This window comes from Loxodonta africana, chromosome 4 (genome assembly GCF_030014295.1).
Source record: "Loxodonta africana isolate mLoxAfr1 chromosome 4, mLoxAfr1.hap2, whole genome shotgun sequence".
Lineage (NCBI taxonomy): Eukaryota > Metazoa > Chordata > Mammalia > Proboscidea > Elephantidae > Loxodonta > Loxodonta africana.
The window spans coordinates 59,883,007-59,901,553 of record NC_087345.1 but is presented as its reverse complement, the minus strand read 5'-3'; the positions used below and the strand labels follow the sequence as shown (position 1 = coordinate 59,901,553).

Here is an 18,547-nt window from a genome sequence, read left to right as displayed (position 1 = left end):
AAACGCAGGACTGGGTAACATTTCCTTTTGTTGTACATAAGGTCACCATGAGTCGGAGTCAGTTCATTGGCAGCTATCAGGAAGAAGAAAAATCTTTCTTTAGATTTTAATTCAAATGGCATGTCCTTTTGGGGACCTTCCTAGATGCAAGAGTTGTTTAGGGCTCCTGTCTGTGCTCACAACACTATTATCTTTTTTCTATACTTTATTATTTCCAAATACCAGACAGAAATAGCATTTTTTAGGAAATAAATTGTTGTATCCAAAAATTCTATGCTAATTCAAGATAACTTTCATATGTGAGTGCAACAGAAGATATTCTCAGATCTATGAAGACCCACAGGAATATATCACACCAAAGCTGTCCCTGAAGGAAAATAGTCAAAAACATAGAGCATATTACAGAGATATTTCCAAATTGACTCAAAAAGAAGGACATAATGAAGACAAGCAACAGTGGTGATTAGTTAAACAGGAACAAGTATGTCTGAGAATGGTGATGAATAGTTACAAATTATATGCATATAATAAAAATAAAGAGACAAATATAATATTAGCTATAAATATTAGAAATTAAAGAATGAATTATCATTTGCATATATGGTATATCCACAAAAACCTAAGAGAACAAACTGAAATACTATTTCAATCAGTAAGAATTGAATAAGATAACAATAAACAAAAATTTAAAAAAAAAACTCATTGCCATCAAGTTGATTCCAATTTATAGTGATCCCATAGGACAGTGTAGAACTGCGCTATAGGGTTTCCAAGGCTGTAATCTTTACAGAAGCACACAGTTACATTTTTCTGCCTGCAGGCTGGCTGGTGGATTCCAACCACCAACTTTCCGTCAGCAGCCAAGCTCTTAACCACTGTGCAGCCAGAGCTCTTTCTCATATTCCTGTCAATAACTACTTAAAATGTAATGGAAAGTAAGACTCCATTCACAATAGCAACTGAGCATAAAATATACAGGAAGAATGTTTTCAATACACACTTAGGACCTATACAAAGGATGAAATTCTCTATTGAAATCTAAAAATAGATTTCAATAAAATAGAAAGGTATTGTGTTCTTGTCTGTGAAAATTAAACATTGGATAAAAATCTTTACATACCCCTATGGTCACAGTTATCTTAAGGAAAATAATAATAAAATTAACTAAATTTTAATAATCTTTGAAGAGTAAAAGGGTTATTTTCTTCTTCATTCTGTATTTCTCCAATTTTCCATAGTAAGAATATCTACTCTAAAAAAAAAAAAAAACTTTTTATTTTTATTTATTTTTAATAATTAAAATACAATGATTCCTCATCATAAAACCATAAACTCACTCTAATATTATTCTGTTTATGTCTTATAATCTATTTTATCCATTATCTCACAACGATTTCTCCAAAAAACAATACAGCTTGATCTGATCCCTTGGATGTAGATATTATGTCTGTAAAAATGAATGCTTTTCTCATTCCTTCTCTTTGCATGACCACTATACGTATGTTTCTTTAAATGCCTTTCTCAGTCCTTGTATTTGCCATACCTCAAAGGGAACATCTGGACGTAATTAGATTTTGATGTAAGGCCTTCATTACTGCACTGGTTTGATAGGTGCATTTTAGAAAGCATGAGGAAAAAAATGCACCTTCGTATATTACTATTTTATTACATGAGAGGAGATAACAGCAGCGTGGTGAACAAGGACTCTTGTCTTCGCTCTCCTTGTCTAATTTTCTTACCGCCAGAACATGCATTCTTCAGAGTCTTTTCCTAAGACACAGTATCCTTCAGAGAAGACCCAATTTCCATGTAATTAGCAAGATAATCAGTGCCATCTAACATTGTTAGTCAGATGCTTTTCCACACAATTGGGACTTGGCATTTGGTCCCACTGGCAAGGTCTGTGCATAAAAACTAAAGCACACTAATAAAAGTAAACATTATTTCAACTTAATGGTGTTACTTTATTTGGGGATTTTTAGTACCACAAACATCTGTTCCGCCACCAAAGTTCATGGTTCTTACAAATGTATTCTCAGTGGGAAGATGACAAATTAAAGTGTCACTTTTATCCAAGTGATAATTTTCAAGAATTTTGTATTAATGTTGTTCTAACAAGCTTCTTATGGAGCCCTAGGGGCACAGTGCTTAAGAGCTTGGCAGCAAACTAAAAGGTCAGCAGTTCAAATCCACCAGCTGCTCCTTGGAAACCCTATTGGGCAGTTCTACCCTGTCCTTTAGGGTCGCTATGAGTCGGAATCAACTCAACTGCAATGAATAACAAGCTTCTTAGAACAATGATAAAATCACACAGTATACATAGGGTTTGAATTTCTTAACAAGGATTGTTTTGGGGGAGGGCTACAGTAGAAAAAGTAAGTAGGCTCAAAGAAGAGAATAAGAAACACTGACTTTGATTAAACTACTCCGGATCCTGTGAGGAAGAATCACAGAGGAATACCTCTAAGTAGGCAGGGAAAACAGCAGAACTATTCAGATGGTGTTATAAGTTGAATTGTGTCTCCCAAATATGTCGAAGTGTTAACCCCTGTACCTGCGAACATGAGCTTGGTCGGAAATAGAATTTTTGTTCTGTTGTCAGTTAAGTTAAACAAGGTCATACCAGAGTAGGGTAGGTCTTATAAAAAGGGAGAATGGCCATGGAGACAGTGACACAGGGGGAAGACAGGCACATGTGGCAACGAAGGCAGATGCATCTATAAGAAGCAACGGGACACCAAGGACTGCCAGCAGCCACCAGAAGCCAGACAGACGAACAGTCCATTCTCAAAGCCCTAAAGAGAATCAACAGGGCCAACACTCTGACTTGGACTACTAATCCCTAGAATGTGATACAATAAATTTCGGTTCTTTAAAGCCGCCAGTTTGTGTTATTTGGTTTTGGCAGCCCTAGGAAACTAAGGCAGATGGTGATTAAAAAAAAGACTACTAAGAAAATTACTGGACACTCTTCATAACTCTGGGGAACAACAACATAAAAGAATGAAATACTGACCTCATGTACAAGTTCATAACTAGTATGGACAAGAGGCCTATACACTGACAATCAAATTCTTGTTGAAGATAATAAACCTCATCTTCTTACCCAAATTCTACTTAAAATGATGGGAAAAAATATCACAAGGATAAAAAAGATAGGGAAAGTTGCTATCATTGGACCAGTCATACCAAGATACAAAGCAAATAGAGTGGAACTAATGAAGATGTTAATGGGACTAATGAAGATTTTACGATTAACTAAGTGGTGGAAATGGAAAATGGTTAAGCACTGACTACTCCCTGAAGAGTTGTCAGTTCAAACCTCCCCAGAGGCACCTATGAAGAAAGGGCTGGCAATCTACTTCTGAAAGGTCACAGCACTAAATATCCTATGGAGCACAGTTCTACTCTGCAAGACATGGAGTCACCATGAGTCAGAATCACCTTAACAGCAACTAGTGACTGAATGGAGATATGAATTGAGGGGTAAGTGGTGATAGAAAGTAATTTGATGGTGGCACAGGACACAGCATTTCTTGGAGTTGGTCCTGTTCTTCCCCAGAAGGTCTAGAGGAATCCCAAAAACAGAGGGGGCACTAGGAGAGGGAGCTGGCTGTAAGACAACTGCTGGGCAGGTCCCCCATTTCCTTTAGCTGCTGACTGCTAGAGAACTAGTAGTCCCTGGGTGTTACAAATAGTTATCATACTCTGGTGCTAACCAAAAGGTTAAGGGTTCGAGTCCAAGGGTTCGAGTCCACCCAGAGGGTGTCTTGATAAAAAAGCCAGGAGATTTACTTCCGAGAAATCAGCTATTGAAAACCCTATGGAGCACAGTTCTACTCTGACATACACGGGTCACAATGAGTTGGACTTGACTCAATGGTATCTGGTTTGGGCTTGTTATTAAAGGATTTGGCTACAGAATTTGCCCTCAGGATATGTGCAGAAAGATCAGCTCTCAAAAAAGAAAATCAATAGGAAAGAACACAGCTTCTAATTAGATGTGCTGGTGCAACAGATTAAAGTGGAGAAAATTCCAAGGTATTGTCTTAGTTATCTAGTGCTGCTATGATAGAAATACCATAACTATTTGATATAGATATCTTTAACAAAGAGAAATTTATTCTCTCACAGTCTAGGAGGCCAGAAGTATAAATTCAGGGTGCCAGCTCCAGAAGGCTTTCTCTGTCTGCTCTGGGGAAAAATCCTTGCCATCAATCTCTCCCCAGTCAAGGAGCTTCTCAGTGCAGGGACCCCAGTTCCAAAGGATGTGCTATGCTGCTGGTGCTTCTTTCTTGGTGGTATGAGGTCCCCTTGTTTCTCTGCTGTCTTCTATCTTCTATGTCTCAAAAGAGACTGACTTAAGATACAACCTAATCTTGTAGATTGAGTCCTGCTTCGGTAGCATAACTGCCTGTAATCCTGTCTCATAGGAAAATCACATCAGATGACAAAATGGCAGACAATCACACAATACTAGAAATCATGGATTAGCCAAGATGACTCACATTTTGGGGGGACACAATTCAATCCATAACAGGTACCTTCAGCTTTCCTCAAAGGGCATGGAGAAAAGGAAAAAGGAAACATAGCTCTATATTGACTGAAATACACCAAAGTTCTCTGTTTCCAAATAAAGTTTCCTTTCTTAGACCTTGAGAGGGCCCCCAGTTTGTCCATCTGCTCCTGCCCACCCACCCACACGAGGATCCCATGTTTCTATATAATCCTGCCTATCTACCCACAGAACACTAGTCATCCCCATTCTCTTTCAAAAGAGAAAATATTTTAAAAGAAATCAACAATACAAGAGAAGAACCGAGGTGAACAAATAGAAAAAAAAATCCATAAAGGAACCATAGTTAATGCCAGAAATGAAATAAAGCTTTAAAAAATTGTCTAACTAGTATCTTCAGAAAGGTTCTTACGGACATTGTATCCATTAAACGATTGCAAACTGATATGAAAAAGAGCAACCAGAAAATGAGAAAGATTTCTTGGATATTAGAAACATGCTGCCAAAATAGAAGTCAGTTAAGTGCCATGATACAAAGTAATATGAAAACTCAGAGGAAGAACATAACCGCTTTCGAGAGAGTTTCGAAGGTGTCAAAGAAGACTTGATGATTATGAAAAATACTAAAAGATGGCTGAATTAATTGATTAAATCAAGGAGAAGAGGGCATTTCAGGCCATGAGAACACTGCATGCAAAGGCACAATGTGAAGATATCTCTTATATTCAGGAATGGCAAAATTGTGGTGTGACCACAGCCTTATATTTGGTGGTGGAGTTGTGAGAGATATGTGTAGGAGCATAGGTAGGGGCCAGATTCTGAAGAGCCATGCTAAGGAGGAAATAAAAAAATTAGTTGCCCTGGAGTCAACTTCAACTCATGACAAACCCACAGTGTCAAAGCAGAACTGTGTTCCACAGGCTTTTCAATGTCTGATTTTTCAGAAGTAGATTCCCAGGACTTCCTTCCAAGGCAACTCTGGAAACTCAAGCCAACCTTTTGATTAGCAGCCTAGGGTGTTAATCATTCGCACCACCCAGGTACTCCCATGGTTTTTAAGCAAGAAAATAACATGGTAGCTTTGTGCATTAGAAGGAATTACTCTGCCTTGTATCTGAAGTCACCACCTTCTTCTCAGTTTAACTACTTTGGTGCCTGTTTCCATTTTTGTTTTCCTTCCTCACTACCTTTGCTCCTCCCTGGACTTAGTTAAGAAAAATATTTATGTAAAGCAATTTTCCAAGAAGTATTGAGTCACAGAATCTTATTATCATCCTCTTTTAATCTCTAGTTCAATTCAAGCTTCTAGCTTTGAAGTTCACCTGGAAAGTCAGGTTCCTATATGACAATTTCCATACAACTTGTTCAGTGACATTAGTTACATTTTTCACAATGCATCAATATTCTCTTTAATTTTCTGTTCCGGTTGTTCCTTTTCCATTACTCTAGTCTCCCTGCCCCCTTATTTTCTCATCTTTGTTTTAAGCCCACATTTCTTATAGTGAGGACTGCTCGTTCAACACTAGCTTTTTATGGTGGTAAATTACTGTTATCAAAAAATTTTAAGAGGCATACTTGGCATCTAATTTCACAACCATAAAATCTATAAGATAGCTTTCTATAATTGAGTAATTGATACTGAAACATAAAAGGAAAAAAAGCACAAAACACAAAATATTATAGTATTAAATCCCATGGAAGAATAACTACTGATGAACTAGATTTTCACATCAGGCAATAATAGAATTTTGAGTTAGAAAGAAGTCATAAAGGTTTTCTTATTCCACCGTGGTGGCAGACACTAGAGGAACTGCCTCTTCTTTGCCTCATTCACTGCACCTAATCAATCAATAAGTTCTATCAATTTTGCTTCAAGTATGTTCATTTTACCACAGCCTGAAATGTCCTTTCCTCCTTGATTTATTAGTTGAGCTCACCTTCCACTGTCTAAATTGTCTCTTACCCAGGTTACTGCAAAACACTTTAAACTGTAGCCCTCCTCCCAAACTCGTACTCACCTTCCCCTGCCCAATCACCTCTTCACCTACAAAAGTTTCAGAATGATATTCTTAATCACAAAGCTGCATGCCATGACTCTGCTTAAAATCTTCCGAAGTTCCCCAGCACCAACAGAGGGAGATCAGGTCTTCTCAACAGAGCTTCCCGAGCCTTTAGATCCAAGCTCAGCTTGTTTCTCCCAGCACCTACCTTACCACTCTTCCACCCCTTACACAAGGCTCCAAAACAAACAAAAAAAAAAACCTGTTGCTGTGAAATTGATTCCAACTCATGGCAACTCTGTGTGTCACAGAATAGAACTGAACTCCGTAGAGTTTTCTTAGCTGTAATCTTTATGGAGGCAGATCGTCAGGTCCTTCTTCTTCCATGACACCACTGGGTGGGTTTGAACCACCAACCTCTTTGTTAGTACTTAAGAACAAGGCTCCAGTTGTACTGAATTACACTACCTTGAACAGACTGTGCCTTCTTTCCCTTTTGTGACTTTATGTTCTTCCCTCTGTCTGAAAAAATCTGACTATAACTTTTTTATCCTCTGGTCCCAGTGGAGACCTATTTTTCTCCAGGAAGCTGTTTCTCACCCTGGCAAGACTATGTTACCCTCCAAGGCCCCCTTCACTTCTACTATCGATCTCATAGCATTGCACTTTTATTGCCTTTTCACTTTCAGCAAACAGCATTTAATCCTAAACCAATAAACGTAAAACTATCAATATAAGAAACCCCATATCTCAATTTCTATGTGATCTGCAAATATCCACAAATTTTACATAAGCTCTGAACAATGCTTAACTCTTTTTTTGAACCCAGTCTGAAAGGCTACTCAAAAAATTGTACTGGTCCAAATAGTTTTTGTTTAAACATAAACCTTAAACATGTACTCTTAAATTTCGTGTCAATGTTATTATTTGACTATATTGGCAATATTATTTATAATCACTTTATGTTACAAAAGATGCATTTGTATTTAATTATTTACTGATCAACTTTAAAATTCTAGACAAAATATTGATGTAAAGGAAAAGAACATCCCTGGCCAAAAGTAGGTATGTATTTAGTCTCTGGGTCTCTCTCCATAAAGACAACTCAAAAGAAAACACTTCTCATTGCTGAGACTGTCTCAGTATACCTGTCAAGAAAGACTATCTTGACCTTTTGCTCCAACATTTAAAGATACCAACAATGCTCTCAGATACGTGACAACTAGTAAAAATCCAACATCTGCTAGCAAGCCCGCTAGAGTCTTCAAACATGGAATGAAGAACACATTACTGCAGTGTTTGCGCTATCACAAGGATGTCACTATCATTACCAACTTACAGGAGAGAAGGTCAGTCAAATAACTAAGCAATCACAGAGTATTTTTCCTGATGTTACCAGCAACATTTTGGTACAAATTCCTTTGCTCTGATTTATATAAAATGCGTTCTCTCAAAAGTTCCCAAAATTATAATGTTGCTTTACTTCCCACCACAGCGCGGTATATATCACCTTCAGTGAACTGTCTGTCCACTAAGGAAAGGTTCAGAGAAAAGTTTTCCTGCCCAGTATTTACTGATATCACAACATCCAATATCATTTGCAGAGCTTAACCACAACAGCTCCAAATATGTTTCAACTCTCAAATTTGACTGTTTTCCCTGTTAATAACACTAAAGATAAAGCTCTATGAAACACATTACTCATCGCCAATAGGTTGGACCAGGATTGCATTAAAAATCCCAAATATGATAAATCAAATAAGAGTAAAAAATACATTACAAAAGACACACACACAAGGTTAAAGGGGAAAATGTGTATTATTTCTTAATGATGTAAATATCTCCTGAAGCTTCTTACACATGGTTCACCCTGGGAGTAAGGCTTCTGTGAACCCACTCACTGAAATTGTGAGCTGAAGTAAAAATGAGAATAAGCAGATGGTGGGGGGGGTTAGTTTTGAGGCTTTAAAGTAGTGAAATATTACAATGTAGAGCTGATGGAGATGGCAAGCCAAAAAGGGGGGAATGGGCAGTAGGGGGCTGCATCTGGAGGGGTATCTTGAAATAGAGTGCCTAAAACAGGGGCAACATCCCTGCTATTGATGAACGATTGAACATGGAAGAAGGCATAAAAAAAAACTTAAAAATAAGAGTCACCATTGAGTCCACTCCAACTCATGATGACCCCAAGGCTATGACCTTTCAGAGGCAGATCACCAGGGCTTTCTTCTGAGGTATCTCTGGGTGGGTTGGAACCACCAACCTTTCGGTTAATAGGTAAGTACCTAACCATCTGCACCACCCAGAGACTACCAGAAGAAGGCATACCTGACCCTAACTATTCCCAACGTACTTTCTTCTTCCCAAGAGCTGAAATTTGTGTTTTGATTGAATGGGAAGAGCACGGAACCAGAAGTGCTGACGAGAAGCCAGAAGATCCTGGAATCTTCCCGGCTGCTGCCACTAACTAGCTATGAACAATTCAACTGTCCTTTTTTTTTTTTTCAACTGAGGCAACTGTGCCAGATAATTGATAGCTACTTTCCAACTCTAAGCTTCCTAAACACTAGAAGTCTGTAATACATACCAATCACCAGTCTCACTCAAATAGCATATGTTTTGAATATTTATTATGTATATGCATTCGTGTACTCACACACGCATGCACACACAAAACTTTAAGCAAAAAAATAAACTGAAGCCATATCCTTGTAAGTTTCTTCCATTACTTATCCATATAAAAAACTATATAAACACATCCCTTAAATATGTTCATGTGTTAACAGTGCATCTGCTTTTTATGTAGATGTGCATATCCTGAAATAGAAAAAGTATTTTCTCAAAAGAGAAATATGGAGCTCTATAAAACATATATACACATTTCTCTTGAAATGTTCTTCATTAAGGAGCACATTAAAATATACATTTGCAAAAAGTGTCAGGCGGCATACTATTCTCTACGTTTATTCCATAGGCTCGGTTATGGAAGAGATTAGAACTCAAGTATTTGACACTATTTTGTAAACACTTAAATGTGTTAGGCATATCTGTAAATCCTCAAGTGACTGACTCTTTCTCTCCTGTGTAAGATATGGGAAGGAAAAGGATGGTGTCTTTGACAAGACACTTTTCAAATGGAAATAAAGCTGAGATTATCTAATCAGTTACCCTTGTGGGTGGATAGATATACCCCTGAACTGAATCTTAGGCTTAGGAAATGACAGAGCTGATCATCTTTATGAGTTTCATGGCCGAGCCACAGCAAAATGACTTCCTGAGATCAATATGTGGTTGAGAGAAAGCTGTTTTCAATGGAAACAGGAAGCCAGGAGCTAACCTGTTTCTATGGTAACCAGAGCAGCAGCTACCCAACAGCTGTAGAAAAAAAGGGCAGAAAGTTATAAATGCCAAAAGAAAAAAAAAAATCAATCCTGATTTACCTTATCAGTGTGATGTCCTTAGAGTACAGCCCAAATCTGTACAGACGTGCTGTCCCTGGCCCCCAGGATCTTTAGCAATAATTATCCTTGTTTTTATTTCAAATCTCAAAATCTTAGAGCTAGAAAGTTTAGATACTATCTAGTCCATTGTGCCACCTTCATTTTTTTTCCCCCAGAATAAGCTAAAGGGAATCAAACCTCAGGAAGATTAAGTAAATTCTCTAAGGTCACATAAGCAGTAGTGGTGAAATCAGATTGAGGGCATGGGTCCCATAGTTTCTAATTCGAGCTCTTTTCCAGTTCTGTTTCCACATATTCTGTACTCCTATTCTTCTCTCCTCCAAACACCCACATTGTACTCATTTTCTGTGAAAATATTGACTACGTAGTATTAAAATTAATTACCACCTTTCATCCTATAAGGAAAGCAAAAAGCAGTGCTATTCTGACATAAAAGTATACCTTGACAGCTTTTCTGAAAGGAAAATCCCTTCATATTTCAAAAAGAATTGAATTAAGTTTATATAACATATTGAAGATTCTTTGTTTAGACTACTTTGCCATTCTCTTTTTCCTCCTGGAGATCTGTGATTATCTTTTACCAGTCCTTTAGTGCCCTGTACTACTTCATTTAGACATATGCTTAAAGGTTGCCATAATAAAAAAGGATATATGACTCAAATGTTCAAAAAATACAAGAGCTGAGAGTCACATTTACTTTACTTGTAGTAGTAAAAATAAATGGTAATGATATATATTTTCAGACTAGAAAGACTGATCTCCATTTTTATATAAACCTACACATTTTTATATAAACCTACACATTTCCTAGTCTTTAGTTGCTTTAAAAATGAGCTTCTGACTTATTTAAAAGAAAAAGTTCATTGTATCTCACGTAAATTTGTCAACTCAAATCTACAAAGGAGCTCTTAGCAAAATGTTACAGAAAAAGTCATACCTAATGTGTCCAACTATACCCTCCTTGGGCATGCCTAATGTCCAGCAATAAATCAGATCACTCAGTGTTTGATCAAATATACTACTCAAAATATAATTGATTACTGAATTTAGTTGATCCTTTTAATGATGTATTGAAACTCTGTGATCCAATGTGCAGAATATAGGCATGAAATTAAATGCATTTATAAATTGTACAAGTAGTCTGCAAAGAGCAGAAATACACTTGCGTGCATGTATGGCGACTGCAAACACACCCGACTATCAGAGCAGACTCTTCAGAGATCTGAAGCGAGCTCTGCATTGTCATTTGGTCGGCCATGACTCTTAATTAATACGAAGGAGACGAAGACACTGGGCCACACCCCAACAATTTTATCTAATTTTCCAATCATATTGGAGAACACTTTGAAAACAGGGCCTACAAACACGTTGAAAACAGAAAGAACAAGATAAAAAGAACCAAATGCTTCATAATCAAATAAAGACTAATGATACCTTAAATCCAATATTTTCCTGCACGTGTCAAGCAATATTTCCATATATGACTGTTTTAAGGAAAATTTATTTTAATATATCTGAGGTTTTGTTTGTTGTTTTCATTGATGAAATTTAAAAATTTAACAGACAATGCCTTTATTTAGGATGTGTTTTATTACAAAAAGAGCAGTTAACTTTTTAAGGGCAAATGACTATACCCTCTCCTTGCATTATCAGTATCTTGTAGAGTTTCTGATCTATAAACCAAAAGAAAAATCATTGCTATTCAGTCGATTCCTACTCATAGTGACTCTATAGGACGGAGCAGAACTGCCCCACAGGGTTTCCAAGGCTGTAATCTTTACCGAAGCTGACTGCCATAGCCTTCTCCTATGAAGCAGCTGGTAGGTTCAAACCTCCAAACTTTTGGTTAGCAGCCAAGCGCTTAACCACTGCACTACCAGAGCTCCTTTTTCTGGTCTATAGAATTGTGCAATCACTATTCACTGAATAAATGAAATGAACCTTCTAAAAAAAATTAATAATTGATTATATTTTATGAATAAACTATAATCAGGTGCCATCAAGTCTCTTCTGACTCACAGAGAACTTGTGTGTTTCAGAGTAGAACCGCACTCCATAGTATTTTAAATGGCCGTGAACTTTCAGAAGGAGATCTCCAGGACTTTTCTTCTCAGGAATCTCTGGGTGGATTCAAACTGCCAACCTTTCAGTTAGTAGCTAAGCACTCAACTATTTGGACCACACCAGGAACTCTATGAACAAGCTATACTGGCCAGTAATTCTTTTAATTGGAGCAATGCTTAGGAACAAGATTTAATACATTTTCTTTCTTCAATTTTAACATAACATATACCTCAGTTTGTCCCCACCGTGTATCTTCTTTAAATTGAAAGTTACACTTAATGCCATCAAATGCTTATTTAGATTATTTGTTTTCTTTTACAGTTTGGAGAGAAAGAAAATGTAGTTCATAAAAAAATCAATAAATAACTTGAAATTTGCAAAGCTAAATCCAATTCTAGATGTTTAAATTTAAACTCTAAGGTTATATTTTAGTAATGCTGTGAAATTAGAACAATCTGAAATGCTAATAAAGTGAATGCGTTTAGGTTAAGAAATGATGGGTTCGCTATCACTACCAACCCATGATTCAGAATGATCTGCACAATTATGGTCTACTAGATGAAGATTTATAACACATATCTAGACCCACGCCACACCAGAAAGGCAACACATTAAGTGTAGTTACATGGCAGTTCGTTTTTGTTTTTGTTTTGTTTTTCTCTTTCTAAAACGCTCTTTGAAAGTAAAAAAAGAAAAAAAAAACAGTCTATCAGGTAATCAAAGATATACATAAGTCACCAAGGAAGACAGACGCTCTAACATAAAACTGAATTCAATTAACCTCCCCCCAAAAAAACAAAATGAAAAGACAAAGAAGATAAACTTATATCTGCTGTCAGCTCTTTAATACTGGAAACAAATTTTGACCCATATTTTGATTCTACTATTTTAACCTTATACTATTTTTCTTAGAAAAAACTTCTCAAAAACTCAGAAGTTTTATCGAAATTTCTTCCTGGTGCCTTCCACTTACTTATGATATAATGTCTTCAGAGGAAAGCACATACAAACTTTGTTTGCTTCTAAAACTGAAATATTAAATTGGAAATATACAATGCACAACATTTTTACAAACACATCTATGCATCCCTCCTTTTTACTATTTGCAAATATTACTCAATGGCATCAACAGAGTAATCTCTTCTTTTCTCTCCTGATATCATTTTTTCCACAACAGGTTTCGATGACAACTTATATTTGAACTTTTATAAATATCTATTTTTGAATACTAATCCTAAGTATATAAATTCCTAAGTCATGAGTATAAAATATAAATTTATTTATCAAATTAATTAGGACAATTTAGCACTCTCAAATTCAAATTCTTACATATGTATTTATGTAATAAAAGCAATAAGGGGGCGGGGGTGGGATATGCCAACCTAAGCCAAAAACACAGGCTGCAAAATTCAGTTGAATATCCAGTTTCTATCACTTCTATTTCGGTCTGTCACTTTTTTTTTTTTTTTAGTTTATGATAAAAGCTAGAAATAATACACACATATAATTTAGTCAGTGTCTTCAGTATTGGAAAAGGAGAAAAATATGAAAGGAGATATAACAAACTAAAAAAAGGAATTCAGACAGCTAAAATTGTTCATATATACCCACAAAATACGAAATAATATAAAAAAGTAGGAATGTTTATAAAAGTTTAAATACTTAACTTCTATTAAGAATAATACTTGTGGCAGTAAGACCACAGCCAAAGTAACCACTTGAAAATTGATTTATATCTCCTAGAATCATATCCATGCAAAATATAATTTCATCCTTTGGCCTTCCAATATACTTCTGTTTATCAAACTAGGCAAATAGCATTAAGTCAGGCTATCATCTGAACTAATAGTGTTTATGTAAAAATATAAATCACATTTAAATAGAATGGTGATTTATGGTTATTCTTTCTTAAGTAATTCCTAGTAATCTGAAAAGGGATTCCCCTGAAGACAAGTCCCAAATATAATAGCCGACCTGAAAGAAAGCAAAACATTAAATACTGACTGGTCAATAAAAATGAAAAGTTCAAACAGGGCTGCATAAGAAGTTAATTCAAGACCTATATTTTTATTCTAATGTTGGTGCAGGTTAATCATTCCACCAGCCAAAGCAATGGACTGCATATATATTTTTTAAAAGTCATAGATGCCCTTTTGAAGTTAGAATTCTAGTGAAAGTCTTTTGCTGCATTAAATCTCAAGAGCAATACACATCTGCAGAGATTACACAAGCCAGACAATCAGTGGTTCTGATGGAAAAGGCCTGAGGAGGAGGTCATGAGACCTCAGGAATAATTTCGGCTCTGCTATTAACTTGCTGTATGACCCTGGCCATCACACAGCATCTGCAGTCTTCGGTTTCCCCAAGCTACAAAATAAGGGGTCTTGACTAGATGATCTCAAAGAAATTTTCCAGATCTATGATTTTTAGCTGATTCTGCTTCTAGCTGCTCTTTGACCTTGTATAAATCTCTAATCTATCTGTGTTCTCACCTAGGATGGGTGCAGGTCAAATTCTCAATGTTATTACAATAAAATCTCAGTAAGATTTAAAAAAAAATTCAAGTCAATGGTCTACCCTTTTGATCAATAATCAATAGAATGAAATTCCACAGCAATGATAAAAATTGATCACCTCCTTCAGGTTTCTGCTTTAGAAGTTGGTCTAAAAATAAAACACGTTATCATGAGGAAAGATAAAACATTCCCCCTTTTATACAGCACACAATCTGGGGTTGGAGGGAGACAGAATCACATGATGAGCCTGAAAAACAAACTCAGATTATCTTTTTAGCCACCGACTGCAATGAGCAACACGGTACCAGGAGCACATCTTCTGACCACCTGGTTTTCCGCAGCATTTGAAACACATTAGGAGATACACAGCTGCACAATATCTCAGATGCAGAGACTTCTGACGCGCAGAGGAAGAATATAATGAAGATGGAGCCAAAGTGAAGCTGGGAGAATCCCCATTCTGCCTAGGGGGGTGCCTGTTCTAGGTGTCAGTAACAAACCAGACACAGGTAGTTGCAAAGATTTAACTAAGTACAGTACACCCTCTCCTCACTTATCAACATAGTTAGGTTCCAAAGTCAGGTGGTTATTCGAAACTGGCGTTATGCAAAAATGGAGTCTCCATTTCTTCCATTTCAAATAGTTATACAGGTTCATATAGTCACTGGGACCAATAACTCAATAGGTGGGTGATATATGTCCCACTGGTCACATTAATGCACAAAACGATTTTTTACTATTGTCATAAATGCAAAATGTTGGATAACAAGATAGTCAATGTGAGGAGAGGGTGTATTCCTTTCTCACATGTAATTAAAAACCATTCACATACTGTATATTTTTTGGTTATTTATGTTCATTTCCTTTAAACTGGAAGTATTACTATTAGTTACTTTTATACTCCCTTCTTGGGATTTTGAAAAATTAATTGGGAGTTAAAGAACTAAATATAAGGTGTTGCTCAAGCTAGAAACACACATACACACAGAAATTAAGGCTGGGGTTACAATCTGAACAGTAAAATATACTTTGCTGCAATTGAAAGTACTCAAATTTAGAGAATCAACTAAACTAGGATCACCAAAGTGACTAATTCATGCTCAACCTGTAAAGAACACAGACACTGCCCAAGGAGAAAGGCACCAGAACCCATGGCCAGCGAGTCAATTCTGCCTCATAATGACTCTATAGGACAGAGCAGAACTGCCCCCTAGGGCTTCCAAGAAGCACCTGGTGGATTGGAACTGCAGACCTTTTTTTTGGTTAGCAGCCATAGAACTTAATCACCAGGGTTTCCAAAAAGGCACCAGACTCCAAAATTCAGTGTACAAGTGGGCTCTCTAGTCAACTCAAAACAGGCCCAGACAGTATTCAGAAGACTCTATTCAAAAAATGAACCTCCCTCCCACCTCTGCCCCACCACACACACACTGCCACACGCATATTTTCCATTTCCCCTTCCTCTGTCCTCAGAATAGATTCCTAATTGGAGCAATTGTTCTGGGTGAGTCACATTGAAGGAGTGTCAGGCCTCACTGAAAACGTCAAGTCAAATCGGGATGACCAGGGGGTCCAAAGAGACATCCAAGCTAAATGAAAAGTTGGAATAAAAGAGTGAAGAAAAACTCAGAAGTCTGATACCGGTTTTAGGACAAAATCCTAGACAGATTGACACAGGAAAGTTGCAGTTTGCCTTTTAGGTCCCATTTGCTGAAGTAAACCGCAGTTTGAGTTGCAGGACTGGGTGCTATGGGGGCCAAGGTTCCAGGGTTTACCCTGCACCAGATGGGAGTCTAACCTCACTGGGGAGCCCCCACTCTATTCTCCCCCTACCTCCCATCCCATAGGCCCATAGTGGGAATGAAGAGCAAGTTGGAAAGGGAGTTGGCAGAAGTTAGAGCAGTAGGGGAGGGGTCAATTCTGGCCTTACCCTGGCGGCTCTGGACGAGTAGGGGTCCTCAAAGAGGGCCCACATGCGGGGCTGCAGCCTCCTCCAGCGGCCGGCCGTGCCGTCGGGACCCCCCAGCCCCGCTGCGTCCTCTATGCCCAGCCTCTTGGCCGCCAGGTCCTCGTCGTCGCCAGGATCGCCGCCGATGAGGTCGGGGGTCTCGAAGATGTCGAGCGCCTCCTCGGCGTCGCGGTGCTGCCGGTAGGTCATCCAGCAGCAGGGCTCCACGTCGGTCTCGTCGATGCCCCAGAAGGCCAGCTCCTCCTCGAAGAGCGGCCCGCACACGTCGGCTGGGCAGTGCAGCTTGCCGGTGCGGTAGTAGTTGAGCACATAGGCGAAGACGCCCGGGTGCCGGTCGAAGAAGAACTCGCGGCCGCCGACCGGGTGGTCACCGCCGCTACCGCGGGGGCTGCAGTTGCCGGCGCCGCCCTCGAAGCAGCCTCCGGGTCCCAGGGGCAGCGGGGGCGCCCGCGGCTGCGGCGAGAGCGGAGGGGGCGACGGCTGTGGCTTGTCGCCCGCTGCCCTCAGGCAGTCACCCTGGGGCTCGGAAGCAGCAAGCAAGGCCAGGCGCGTCCCGGGCAGCGTCTTGAGGGTGCTGCGGTAGGTTTCGTGCCGGGTGCCCCCGACATTGAGGATCACCCTCTCGTTGCTCTCGATCTTGCCCATCTCTGTGGCTCAGACATGACTGGAAGGAGACGAACGCGACGCCAAGTTAAAGATCTGGGCGGTCAGAGCCGCCCCACGACCTCCCACCCCCAGCCCAAGAGCCCTGAGATGCGGAGTTGGCAGATGGGCCAGGGGCAAACAACCCTCCCAGGAGGAGTCAGCGTCCAGCCCTGTCCCCGCCTCTTGCATCACGCCTTTCCCAGGTTTCCAGGGAAGTAAGGAGATAGCAGTCCAAGTCTTTCTTGACCTTCCATGACACCTTTTTCTCTGCCTAACACCTTCCTCTCTTTGCTTGGTTCTCCCCGCCGTCATCTTCTCACCCTTCACGGTCCCTCACCTCCTCAAAACTAATCTGCTCCCAGCCCCAAATCCCCTCTGTCCCCATCTCTTCTCCTCTCCAAACTCTTTCTCTCCTCCTCCCCTAGCCCCTCACTCCCCTTCCCAAATGCCCGTTTTCTCCCCCTAATCCCCCTATTTTCCTCTCCCCTGTCCCCTTCTTCCCCTTTCCCTAGCCTCTCTCTTCCGCTTTCCTAGCCCCCGTCTCTTCCCCAAATCCCCTCTCTCTCTCCTAAACTCTCTCTCTTCCCTTCCCTTGTCCCCTTCTCTCCCTCTCCCCTAGTCCCTCTCGTCCACTTTCCTAGCCCAGTCTCTCCTCCCCACCTAGCTGGGAGTTCTCTTCGCTAAGCAACTTGGCAGTGGTGGGTTGGAGCCCCCCGGATTCGGCGGAGAGCCCCGGTAGTCCGCGTACCCTCCGTCAGCCCCGGACGGTCCGCAGCTCCCGAGCGCTCGGGGAGTGCCGTTTGCACGACCTGTTCTCGGTTCACCTCTAGTCTCTCCCTCACGGACCAGCCAACTAGACCGAACGCATAAGCGAGAGCAGAAAATCTTCCTGCTGTCGCCTTTCACCAAGGAGTCCTCTGACTAATTTCCTAATCCAATTTCCTTTTCACATGATTGTTGTTGTTCTTGTTGTTAGTATTCTTTTTATTGCTACTACTTAGGAAAGGAAACGACTAACTAGGATCCATCTTTGAGAACAGAACTGATCAATGCATCTCACCCATCCCCCCTCCCTTCCCAAGGAAAACAAACGCCTTGGAGATAGAGGGTGGGGGATTTGCTTTCGAGGAGGGACGAGGCCCAGCGAAAGCCGCCAGAGGCACACCCCCCGGGTCTCCGAGCTGGAAGTTCCGGCTGACAGCGTCCCTGTCCCCAGGCTCCCAGCCACCTCTCCCCAGGGCTTCACTTTTACCTTCCCGTTGCGGAACGGCGTGGGGGGCGAAGGGGGAGGGGAACCGCCAGCCTGCAGGGTCAGCATGCCCTTCCCGGGAAACCACCCCCCTTCCTCCCACCCCCCAGATACCTTAACGAGACCG

General features: G+C 39.8%; 1 protein-coding gene across 9 annotated transcripts in view; it reads right to left on the bottom strand.

Moving 5' to 3' along the window:
* KCNC2 (potassium voltage-gated channel subfamily C member 2) overlaps nt 1–17,837 on the bottom strand; it is a 247,864-nt gene extending 230,027 nt beyond the window's left edge. For all 9 annotated transcript variants that reach the window (XM_064283810.1, XM_064283817.1, XM_064283813.1 and 6 more), the window contains exon 1: nt 16,488–17,837. In XM_064283810.1, the coding sequence (XP_064139880.1) occupies nt 16,488–17,171 (684 nt within the window). In that variant the 5' untranslated portion in view covers nt 17,172–17,837. The remainder of the gene's footprint in view (nt 1–16,487) is intronic.
* Between the last annotated feature and the right edge of the window lie 710 nt (nt 17,838–18,547).